Source organism: Hemibagrus wyckioides, linkage group LG08 (genome assembly GCF_019097595.1).
Source record: "Hemibagrus wyckioides isolate EC202008001 linkage group LG08, SWU_Hwy_1.0, whole genome shotgun sequence".
Taxonomy (NCBI): Eukaryota; Metazoa; Chordata; class Actinopteri; order Siluriformes; family Bagridae; genus Hemibagrus; species Hemibagrus wyckioides.
This window is the reverse complement of record NC_080717.1, coordinates 1,200,001-1,212,500: the sequence shown is the minus strand read 5'-3', so window position 1 is coordinate 1,212,500 and position 12,500 is coordinate 1,200,001. Positions and strand designations below refer to the sequence as shown.

The following is a 12,500-nucleotide window of genomic DNA, read 5'->3' as shown; positions in this document are numbered from 1 at the left end:
GAGTGAGTGTGAGGGAGTGTGTGTGTGTGTGAGGGAGTGTGTGTGAGTGTGTGTGAGAGTGAGTGTGTGTGAGTGAGTGTGAGTGTGAGTGAGTGTGTGTGAGTGTGAGGGAGTGAGTGTGAGGGAGTGTGTGTGTGTGTGAGGGAGTGTGTGTGAGTGTGTGTGAGAGTGAGTGTGTGTGAGTGAGTGTGAGGGAGTGAGTGTGAGGGAGTGAGTGTGAGTGTGAGTGAGTGTGAGTGTGAGGGAGTGTGAGTGTGAGGGAGTGTGTGTGAGAGTGAGTGTGAGGGAGTGAGTGTGTGTGTGAGGGAGTGTGTGTGAGTGTGTGTGAGGGAGTGTGTGTGAGAGTGAGTGTGTGTGTGTGAGGGAGTGAGTGTGAGTGTGTGTGTGTGAGGGAGCGAGTGTGGGAGTGTGTGTGTGTGTGTGGGATTGAGTGTGGGAGTGTGTGTGTGTGTGTGTGGGATTGAGTGTGAGTGTGTGTGTGTGAGGGAGCGAGTGTGTGAGTGTGTGTGTGTGTGTGTGGGATTGAGTGTGAGTGTGTGTGTGTGAGGGAGCGAGTGTGGGAGTGTGTGTGTGTGGGATTGAGTGTGGGAGTGTGTGTGTGTGTGTGTGTGTGGGATTGAGTGTGGGAGTGTGTGTGTGTGTGTGTGTGTGTGTGGGATTGAGTGTGGGAGTGTGTGTGTGTGAGTGTGTGTGTGTGTGTGAGGGATTGAGTGTGTGAGTGTGTGTGTGTGTGAGTGTCCAGTACATCCCACTGAAGGCAGTAATATGGTTACCGATGGTATCGTGGGAGCGGAGGTTAACTAATCCACGCCTCTGCCTCTGCCTCGGGTCAGGGCGGGGTTTATACGGCCCACAGGACACGGAAGGATCCGGAAAAACATTCTGGAAATTTTGGTGAAAAAACGCCCTAATTTAAATCCATGTCTGAATCATGAACTGATCTTTAACACAATAACATTACACTCTAAACACAAAGTCCAATTACTGTACAGGAAAATCATCTCTCCTCTCTTCTCTTCTCCTCTCCTCTCTTCTATTCTCCTCTCCTCTATTCTATTCTCCTCTCCTCTATTCTATTCTCCTCTCTTCTATTCTCCTCTCTTCTATTCTCCTCTCCTCTCTTCTATTCTCCTCTCTTCTATTCTCCTCTCCTCTCTTCTCCTCTCCTCTCTTCTATTCTCCTCTCTTCTATTCTCCTCTCCTCTCTTCTATTCTCCTCTCTTCTATTCTATTCTCCTCTCCTCTCTTCTATTCTCCTCTCCTCTCTTCTATTCTCCTCTCCTCTCTTCTATTCTCCTCTATTCTATTCTCCTCTATTCTCGTCTCCTCTCTTCTATTCTATTCTCCTCTCTTCTATTCTCCTCTCTTCTATTCTATTCTCCTCTGTTCTATTCTCCTCTCCTCTCTTCTATTCTCCTCTCTTCTATTCTCCTCTCTTCTATTCTCCTCTCTTCTATTCTATTCTCCTCTCTTCTATTCTCCTCTCTTCTATTCTATTCTCCTCTCTTCTATTCTATTCTCCTCTCTTCTATTCTCCTCTCTTCTATTCTCCTCTCCTCTCTTCTCCTCTCTTCTATTCTCCTCTCTTATATTCTATTCTCCTCTCTTATATTCTATTCTCCTCTCTTCTATTCTCCTCTCTTCTATTCTATTCTCCTCTCTTCTATTCTCCTCTCCTTTCTTCTATTCTCCTCTCTTCTATTCTCCTCTCCTCTCTTCTATTCTCCTCTCCTCTCTTCTATTCTCCTCTCCTCTCTTCTATTCTCCTCTCTTCTATTCTCCTCTCTTCTATTCTCCTCTCTTCTATTCTCCTCTCTTCTATTCTCCTCTCTTCTATTCTCCTCTCTTCTCCTCTCCTCTCTTCTCCTCTCCTCTCTTCTATTCTCCTCTCCTCTCTTCTCCTCTCTTCTATTCTATTCTCCTCTCTTCTATTCTCCTCTCTTCTATTCTATTCTCCTCTCTTCTTTTCTATTCTCCTCTCTTCTTTTCTCCTCTCTTCTTTTCTATTCTCCTCTATTCTATTCTATTCTCCTCTATTCTATTCTCCTCTCTTCTATTCTCCTCTCCTCTCTTCTATTCTCCTCTCTTCTATTCTCCTCTCCTCTCTTCTATTCTATTCTCCTCTCCTCTATTCTATTCTCCTCTCCTCTATTCTATTCTCCTCTCCTCTATTCTATTCTCCTCTCCTCTCTTCTCCTCTCTTCTATTCTATTCTCCTCTCTTCTATTCTCCTCTCTTCTATTCTCCTCTCTTCTATTCTCCTCTCTTCTATTCTATTCTCCTCTCTTCTATTCTATTCTCCTCTCTTCTATTCTATTCTCCTCTCTTCTATTCTCCTCTCTTCTATTCTATTCTCCTCTATTCTATTCTATTCTCCTCTATTCTATTCTCCTCTCTTCTATTCTCCTCTCCTCTCTTCTATTCTCCTCTCTTCTATTCTCCTCTCCTCTCTTCTATTCTATTCTCCTCTCCTCTATTCTATTCTCCTCTCCTCTCTTCTATTCTATTCTCCTCTCCTCTATTCTATTCTCCTCTCCTCTATTCTATTCTCCTCTCCTCTATTCTCCTCTCTTCTATTCTCCTCTCCTCTCTTCTATTCTCCTCTCTTCTATTCTCCTCTCCTCTCTTCTCCTCTCCTCTATTCTATTCTCCTCTCTTCTATTCTATTCTCCTCTCTTCTATTCTCCTCTCCTCTCTTCTATTCTCCTCTCTTCTATTCTATTCTCCTCTCCTCTCTTCTATTCTCCTCTCCTCTCTTCTATTCTCCTCTCCTCTCTTCTATTCTCCTCTCCTCTCTTCTATTCTCCTCTCCTCTCTTCTATTCTCCTCTCCTCTCTTCTATTCTCCTCTCCTCTCTTCTATTCTATTCTCCTCTCTTCTATTCTCCTCTCCTCTCTTCTATTCTCCTCTCCTCTCTTCTATTCTCCTCTCTTCTATTCTATTCTCCTCTCCTCTCTTCTATTCTCCTCTCCTCTCTTCTATTCTCCTCTCCTCTCTTCTATTCTCCTCTCCTCTCTTCTCCTCTCCTCTCTTCTATTCTCCTCTCCTCTCTTCTATTCTCCTCTCCTCTCTTCTATTCTCCTCTCTTCTATTCTCCTCTCTTCTATTCTCCTCTCTTCTATTCTCCTCTCTTCTATTCTATTCTCCTCTCCTCTCTTCTATTCTATTCTCCTCTCTTCTATTCTCCTCTCCTCTCTTCTCCTCTCCTCTCTTCTATTCTCCTCTCCTCTCTTCTATTCTCCTCTCCTCTCTTCTATTCTCCTCTCCTCTCTTCTATTCTCCTCTCTTCTATTCTCCTCTCTTCTATTCTCCTCTCTTCTATTCTATTCTCCTCTCCTCTCTTCTATTCTATTCTCCTCTCTTCTATTCTCCTCTCCTCTCTTCTTTTCTCCTCTCTTCTTTTCTCCTCTCCTCTCTTCTATTCTCCTCTCCTCTTCTATTCTCCTCTCCTCTCTTCTATTCTCCTCTCCTCTCTTCTATTCTCCTCTCTTCTATTCTCCTCTCTTCTATTCTCCTCTCTTCTATTCTCCTCTCTTCTGTTCTCCTCTCTTCTGTTCTGTTCTCCTCTCTTCTATTCTATTCTCCTCTCCTCTCTTCTATTCTATTCTCCTCTCTTCTATTCTCCTCTCCTCTCTTCTCCTCTCCTCTCTTCTATTCTCCTCTCCTCTCTTCTCTTCTCCTCTCTTCTCTTCTCCTCTCTTCTATTCTCTTCTCCTCTCTTCTTTTCTCTTCTCCTCTCTTCTATTCTCTTCTCCTCTCTTCTATTCTCTTCTCCTCTCTTCTATTCTCTTCTCCTCTCTTCTATTCTCTTCTCCTCTCTTCTATTCTCTTCTCCTCTCTTCTATTCTCTTCTCCTCTCCTCTCTTCTATTCTCCTCTCCTCTCTTCTATTCTCCTCTCCTCTCTTCTATTCTATTCTCCTCTCCTCTCTTCTATTCTCCTCTCTTCTATTCTCTTCTATTCTATTCTCCTCTCCTCTCTTCTATTCTCCTCTCTTCTATTCTCCTCTCCTCTCTTCTATTCTCCTCTCCTCTCTTCTATTCTCCTCTCCTCTCTTCTCCTCTCTTCTATTCTCCTCTCCTCTCTTCTCCTCTCCTCTATTCTCCTCTCTTCTATTCTATTCTCCTCTCTTCTATTCTCCTCTCCTCTCTTCTATTCTCCTCTCCTCTCTTCTCCTCTCTTCTATTCTCTTCTCCTCTCTTCTATTCTCTTCTCCTCTCCTCTCCTCTCTTCTATTCTCCTCTCCTCTCTTCTATTCTCCTCTCCTCTCTTCTATTCTCCTCTCTTCTATTCTCCTCTCCTCTCTTCTATTCTCCTCTCCTCTCTTCTATTCTCCTCTCCTCTCTTCTATTCTCCTCTCCTCTATTCTATTCTATTCTCCTCTCTTCTATTCTCCTCTCTTCTATTCTCCTCTCCTCTCTTCTCCTCTCCTCTCTTCTATTCTCCTCTCCTCTATTCTATTCTATTCTCCTCTCTTCTATTCTCCTCTCTTCTATTCTCCTCTCCTCTCTTCTCTTCTCCTCTCTTCTATTCTCCTCTCCTCTCCTCTCTTCTCCTCTCCTCTCTTCTCTTCTCCTCCCCGCTCTTCTATTCTCCTCTCTTCTATTCTCCTCTCCTCTCTTCTATTCTCCTCTCTTCTATTCTCCTCTCTTCTATTCTCCTCTCTTCTGTTCTATTCTCCTCTCTTCTCTTCTATTCTCCTCTCTTCTATTCTCCTCTCCTCTCTTCTGTTCTCCTCTCCTCTCTTCTGTTCTCCTCTCCTCTCTTCTGTTCTCCTCTCCTCTCTTCTGTTCTCCTCTCCTCTCTTCTGTTCTCCTCTCCTCTCTTCTATTCTCCTCTCTTCTCTTCTATTCTCCTCTCTTCTCTTCTCCTCTCCTCTCTTCTGTTCTCCTCTCCTCTCTTCTGTTCTCCTCTCCTCTCTTCTATTCTCCTCTCTTCTATTCTATTCTCCTCTCTTCTCCTCTCTTCTCTTCTCCTCTCCCCTCCCCTCTTTCCTCCTCTCCTCTTCTCCATTCTTCTCCTCTCCTCTCTTCTCTTCTCCTAGTCTCCTCTCTCTCTGTTTTCATTTGTTTCTAAACACTTTTAATCCATTCTCATCTGATCCTCTCGGCTTTGGCTGTGTTCATGTTTTACCTTTAATCACTTTAAATAAGTTAATAAACAGAGCTCCGTCTTTTCTAGTATTTAGTGGTGAATAATGACACTGTCTCTTAAATAAACAGATTGAAATAAATGTAGTAAATGAATGAATCTGGGTAAGAGTAATAAATTAAGGTTAAAGACTCACCCTCCTGAAGTTGGGTTGGCATTTCTGCCTCAGCCACAGGGAGAAGGTGTTCACCGACTCATTAGTGGACAGACTTTCAGTTCTGAAGCCCATGTCCTGAGCAAACACTGACGCTGAGGTGTAAAGAGGGGGAATAAACAGACTCGGGGCAGGAAATAAATATTATTCACTGAAGAACAGACACTGAATACCAGAAATCTTCAAAAGAAAAAACATGAAAGTGTTCTACAGATGATTCCTTCCTTCACTGATCCACTTAAATCTATAAAATAGAGCACTACATAGTGAGCAGTGAAGGAGTCGACTCTTTCAGCTCCCAAACGATTCGTGGTCCAGTCTGAATCGGTCAGAACCATCTTCTGACCTGTGTTTGTTCTCGCGTTTGAGATGTGTCAGGCTGACACATGGGCTTGGAGAGGGTTTTACACACACACACAAGAAGAGAAGTAGGAACAGAGATAGAGAGGAAGAGCGTGAGGACTAAGAGGCCATCGGTTCCCTGTTTAGCACAGAGGAGGGATCTGAGACGCCATGCTGATGTCTTCATGATTTAAAGGACTCAGAGCGTCCATCACACTCGAGATCGGTCAGTTAACCTGGAGTGGCTTGACCGTCACACCTCCGCAGGCAGGTTTCTGTCCGTGAGTGAAATTATGGCTGGAACTGTTCCTCGAAATCTCACTCACTCGTCTAATTATGATTCACTGTCACATGTCTGTCTGGATATAAATCAGAGTTTATGAAGGAGTCTGATCTTACCTGATTCTCCCACTAACAAAGTGTGTCGTGTGTGTTCCATCACGGCCCTGGCCACGCCCACTGCGTTCTTCACCCTCCTCAGATCTCCCACCGCTCCCACCTCCATCGTATCGCTGAGGAACACAAACAAAGGTGTGGCTTTCTCACTAATTTATTCTTGGCCAATTCACACCCCCACCAGGAGGATGAAGCTCTCACACACTTCCTGAAAAATACTTTTTACAACTAATTATTTATTTATAGACATGATTTCTGGAATAGAAAGATACTCTAGAGATGTGATTCAGACACTCAGGAGTAATTCTGATAAAAACACCTGAATATAAAGTAGATTAGGAGCTGGAGTAACTGCTCCTTTACCCGTTCATGATCAGGGCATCCAGTGTGGTCTCTCCGCTCTCATCAGGGTGTCCACCGAATCCCACACTGCCATCACACTGCTCCTCCTCACACACCGAACACCCTCTCTCTGCAGCGTCCAGAGGAGACAAACCCGCCTGCAGGGAGAGCCATGCTGGACACACACACACATACACACACACACATACACACACACAGGCATACACACACAGCATTAATAAGAGTTACTTTAGTTTAATTTTTTTTTACACTTGAACAATTTGCCAACATTTACAGTTATTTGTGTTTAATTTAATTTGTTATTTGTTTAAAACCTTTATAATAGTATTTATATAATATATTTTTATATAATATAATATAATATATATATATATATTTCTATTCTTCATCTTCATAAAGTCTTTCTCTCTCATATGCAAATTAGCCTCAGACATGATCAGGTGATTTCTAGAGACTTTCTGAGGTCCCCCCCCCCCGGACCTCACCTGTTACACTGGCGTTCTCAAAGCCCCAGGTGTTTATGACCAGCGGTAACACAGCCTCGTTTGTAGGGAGATAAAAAACAAAAAACGGGAATAAAAGTGTTAGAATCATGCCGGAAATCCTCCTTAAAGCTTTATAACCGAGTTAAAAAAAAAACAAACAGCACGCGCTCTTTATCACACACTGTCCACTCAGTTTCATTCACATGACCGGACCACTGGAGAAATCATGTCAAAATAACCAGGCTGCGTCCCAAATCGCGCTCTTTCACTGAAGAGTGTGTCTAAACGCTGCGGATCTTCAGGCTGCTGCAGTCACTAACTGTAGTGCACTACGGAAATCCTCTCCGGTGTAGGACACAGCCCTATAAAAAAATCGACCGATAAAATGAGTCGCGTCACGAAATGGCGGAAAAAATAAATGATCGCTGATTTAACTTATATTAACAAATCTAAAGAGTTTAGTGCAATATTTAACATATTTTCAACATCTTCCCGTATAGGAAATGATTCATTGTTTACTTCCGTTTTTAAACACGTCTGATGGCGAATCTTATTCTTCTTCTTTAGCTTATGTGGTGTGTTGGGGGGCGGGGGAGGTTAGAGGAATCGTACCGCCATCTGCTGGCGATATCTACCATTACATTCAAGGAAAATCAATACAAAATATAGTTGCAAGCAGTGATGATCGGGTCCAAGCAGCGGCACCATCGCCACCCAGGCGCACCAGACTGGGCACAGTGTAGGGCTGCACCCAGGCGCACCAGACTGGGCACAGTGTAGGGCTGCACCCAGGCGCACCAGACTGGGCACAGTGTAGGGCTGCACCCAGGCGCACCAGACTGGGCACAGTGTAGGGCTGCACCCAGGCGCACCAGACTGGGCACAGTGTAGGGCTGCACGATTAATCGAAAAAAGAATCACGATCCCGATTCACACAGAAACGCGATCTTCTTTCTAAATGACGGCGATTCACTTGCATGTACAATATTTCCCTGTATTCAGATGCCGCATTCACGTAATTACTTTACAACAATCCAACAGGATATATCAGTCAAACACGGTCTTAAAACCAAACACTATTAATTCACCAATCAGACCCGACCACTTCTCTCCTCTCTCTTCCTCATTCGCGGAGTTCCACTGTCACTCAAGTGACGTGTAACAAGGCGGCAGACCAAACAGATGGTCAGTGCACGTGTTGGATTTGGAGCGGCAATTTTCACGCAAAGGAGAAAAAATGAGCGCCAGTGAGGAAAGTCCTTGTGGCGACGGTGAGAGTGATAATGCAACAATATCGGTACCGAAAAAAGGAGCACATTGCAACTTTTTCGGTTTTAAATCCGACGATGATGCACAAGGAGTCATGATCTGTAAGCAATGCTTTGGCATCGTGGCAGCACCGCAAGGTAACACGATCAATCTCTACAAGAACCTCAGACATCACCACAAAATACAGTACGAGTTAGTCATGAAGGACAAGGGAGCCACGCCAAAAAACACCAGCCGCCAGACCACACACACTTCCATAACTCAGACATCACACGGTGCTTCCCCATACCCCTCAGGTTTGGCCAGTTGGAGTGTACTAAAAACACAGGTGCTAATTATTTTAATTATTTTAATCATTATTGTTAACATTCTATTGTTTATGTTCAACAGCTTACAGCTTTTAGGTTACTCACCTTAAGGGGTCTAAAATAACGAAAAGAAACTATTTTTGTTACTTTTAAGTCCAGCACTTTATTATAACTGAAAGTCCTGTGTAGCACTTTTTTCACTTGAGTGCAGTAAATGTTTTGGTTGATAAAATGAGAATCGTGATCTTATTTCCCATGGAGAAAAGTTTAGCAAGAATCGTGCAGCCCTAGTACAGTGGGTACATGCATTTAAAGGGAAAATACCAAAAGGACAAGAGTGACAATTTGGGTCTAATGAAAGTGATCACAGTAATGTCCACTGATGGCAAAAAGACAACTGCCTCTCCGTCTAAACTATATAAGGGCAAAAGGGACAGTTTGGGTGTAATGAAACAGATCATAGCAATGTCCAGTGATGTCCAAAGGGACAATGACTCTAAACTATATTACCATATCAGTTTATATATATCAGTATATATATATATATAGCACGTCACCCAGAAAAAATGTCTACTTTTTCTTTTCTTGAAGTGTATATACATTTTGGGCTGACTCTGTGTATATAAATTGTGAACATGAAGCGATATTTAAAAAAATAAAAATAAAGGGGAAAGAGCCTCTAGTGGACATAGTGTAGTACTGCAGGAGTCAGGCCAAAACCATGTCCAGTCAGTGGACTGATGAATGTATAAATTTGTTGTGAGCCGTTTGAGCATCACAAAATCATGAACCTAAGCAGAATCACAACCAGGTGTTCTTTCTGTGTAAAATGTTTTGAAACATTAGGGCTTTCCACTGTTAAGACATAAGAACATTAATTTTCTTCTATTATGTCCTCACCATAGCAACATCGTTCACAATATCACAAATTCCTTCACATCAGCCATGTCCTGACATTATTCTCACTGATTTTGAACCAAATCAGGAGAAAGTAAGGGACAAAATATTAGAGATTTCAGAAAGTGACACACTTCCTGCTGCCAGTTGGTGGCGCTATGACCGAGACTCACAGTTGTCATATCCGTGTGATCAACTTTCAATGTTTAACATAATCCTAAGGTTTCATGTAGATCACTTAATGTACACAGAAGTTATTAGCCACTTCCTGTTTCATTTTATTCGCCATAAGTTTAAGGGCTTCTCACGGCTGAACCGTTTGAGATCAAAAATCCCTCATCGACTTACATTATCAATGTCTTGAGATCATATTAGCCTGGGTTTGGTGGCGGTTATATCAATGTCGAGATCATATTAGCCTGGGTTTGGTGGCGGTTATATCAATGTCGAGATCATATTAGCCTGGGTTTGGTGGCGGTTATATCAATGTCGAGATCATATTAGCCTGGGTTTGGTGGCGGTTGTATCAATGTCGAGATCATATTAGCCTGGGTTTGGTGGCGGTTATATCAATGTCGAGATCATATTAGCCTGGGTTTGGTGGCGGTTATATCAATGTCGAGATCATATTAGCCTGGGTTTGGTGGCGGTTGTATCAATGTCGAGATCATATTAGCCTGGGTTTGGTGGCGGTTGTATCAATGTCGAGATCATATTAGCCTGGGTTTGGTGGCGGTTATATCAATGTCGAGATCATATTAGCCTGGGTTTGGTGGCGGTTGTATCAATGTCGAGATCATATTAGCCTGGGTTTGGTGGCGGTTATAATAATGTCTTGAGATCATATTAGCCTGGGTTTGGTGGCGGTTGTATCAGTGTCTTGAGATCATATTAGCCTGGGTTTGGTGGCGGTTATAATAATGTCTTGAGATCATATTAGCCTGGGTTTGGTGGCGGTTATAATAATGTCTTGAGATCATATTAGCCTGGGTTTGGTGGCGGTTATAATAATGTCTTGAGATCATATTAGCCTGGGTTTGGTGGCGGTTATAATAATGTCTTGAGATCATATTAGCCTGGGTTTGGTGGCGGTTATAATAATGTCTTGAGATCATATTAGCCTGGGTTTGGTGGCGGTTGTATCAGTGTCTTGAGATCATATTAGCCTGGGTTTGGTGGCGGTTGTATCAGTGTCTTGAGATCATATTAGCCTGGGTTTGGTGGCGGTTGTATCAGTGTCTTGAGATCATATTAGCCTGGGTTTGGTGGCGGTTGTATCAGTGTCTTGAGCTCATATTAGCCTGGGTTTGGTGGCGGTTATAATAATGTCTTGAGATCATATTAGCCTGGGTTTGGTGGCGGTTGTATCAGTGTCTTGAGATCATATTAGCCTGGGTTTGGTGGCGGTTGTATCAGTGTCTTGAGCTCATATTAGCCTGGGTTTGGTGGCGGTTATAATAATGTCTTGAGATCATATTAGCCTGGGTTTGGTGGCGGTTGTATCAGTGTCTTGAGCTCATATTAGCCTGGGTTTGGTGGCGGTTATAATAATGTCTTGAGATCATATTAGCCTGGGTTTGGTGGCGGTTGTATCAGTGTCTTGAGATCATATTAGCCTGGGTTTGGTGGCGGTTATAATAATGTCTTGAGATCATATTAGCCTGGGTTTGGTGGCGGTTATAATAATGTCTTGAGATCATATTAGCCTGGGTTTGGTGGCGGTTATAATAATGTCTTGAGATCATATTAGCCTGGGTTTGGTGGCGGTTATAATAATGTCTTGAGATCATATTAGCCTGGGTTTGGTGGCGGTTGTATCAATGTCTTGAGATCATATTAGCCTGGGTTTGGTGGCGGTTGTATCAATGTCTTGAGATCATATTAGCCTGGGTTTGGTGGCGGTTGTATCAGTGTCTTGAGATCATATTAGCCTGGGTTTGGTGGCGGTTGTATCAGTGTCTTGAGATCATATTAGCCTGGGTTTGGTGGCGGTTGTATCAATGTCTTGAGATCATATTAGCCTGGGTTTGGTGGCGGTTGTATCAATTCCCTAGGAGGAGTATTTCAAATTCCATTGGGTGTGTTTTGCAGACATCTCAAAATAACTCACTTACACAGACACACACACAAATACAAACACACACACATATATACATATACACAAACAGACATACACACATATACAGACACACACACACATATATACACACATACACACACACACATATAGACACACACAGACACATACACACACATACACATATACACACACTCTTCACATTCTTATAGTAATTGAAACACTAGAGCTCTCTACACATGATCTTATCTTCAGACGGTGTATGGATGTCTAAATAAACAGATTACACAGTGTCCAGTGTTTAAATCTTTGTATATAAACATGGTTATTGACCTGTAATGTCTCTGTTGATGGACACGAGCTTCCTCGCTGTAAACTGACCTCTGCATTAACTCCAGGAAAAATGGTTTTTAACTATTATTTTTAATGACTGGTCAAATTCAACAGACTAAGATGTGTGATTCGACTTCATAACACTGACCCCGAGTGACCATTAAAAACACAGTCCACTTTCCCTGAGTATCCTGGTTCCTTTCCCTGAGTATCCTGGTTCCTTTCCGTGTCTCACAACCAGACTGTGTAACAGTTTCTTTCCTCAAGCCATCAGGCTCCTCAACACCCAGGACTGAACTGTTCTACACTCTCTCACACACACACACACACACACACACACACACACACACACACACATACACACTCTCACTCAGGACTGAACTGTTCTACACTCTCTCTCTCTCTCTCTCACACACACACACAGACACACATACACACTCTCATTCAGGACTGAACTGTATACAACTCTCTCACACACAGATACACACACACTCTCTCTTGACTGTGTGAACACACACACACACACACACACACACATAATTTATATTGTTCATTAATTATTGCACTACCTCTACCTGTCATCCGCTGCTATAGTTATATTTATATATATTTCTATTTGCACTACCTCAACCGCTGCTGTGTATTTTTTGCACAATATTTTTTTTCATTTCACTTTATCTTATTTTATTTCACTTACATTCCATTACACATGTTCTTTTATTTCTT

At 42.7% G+C, this 12,500-nt stretch overlaps 1 protein-coding gene across 2 annotated transcripts in view; it reads right to left on the bottom strand.

Annotated features, from left to right (window-relative positions):
• Positions 1-7,462, bottom strand: part of aga (aspartylglucosaminidase) — a 13,754-nt gene extending 6,292 nt beyond the window's left edge. Inside the window, exons 1-6 of one of the 2 annotated variants that reach the window (XM_058397584.1) lie at positions 7,410-7,449; positions 6,891-7,252; positions 6,406-6,559; positions 6,046-6,158; positions 5,287-5,399; positions 774-882 (exon numbers count right to left, since the gene is read on the bottom strand). In XM_058397584.1, the coding sequence (XP_058253567.1) occupies positions 774-882; positions 5,287-5,399; positions 6,046-6,158; positions 6,406-6,559; positions 6,891-6,999 (598 nt within the window). In that variant the 5' untranslated portion in view covers positions 7,000-7,252; positions 7,410-7,449. Of the gene's footprint in view, positions 1-773; positions 883-5,286; positions 5,400-6,045; positions 6,159-6,405; positions 6,560-6,890 lie in introns of both variants that reach the window. The other variant, XM_058397583.1, reaches the window with a different exon arrangement.
• Positions 7,463-12,500: the final 5,038 nt, after the last annotated feature.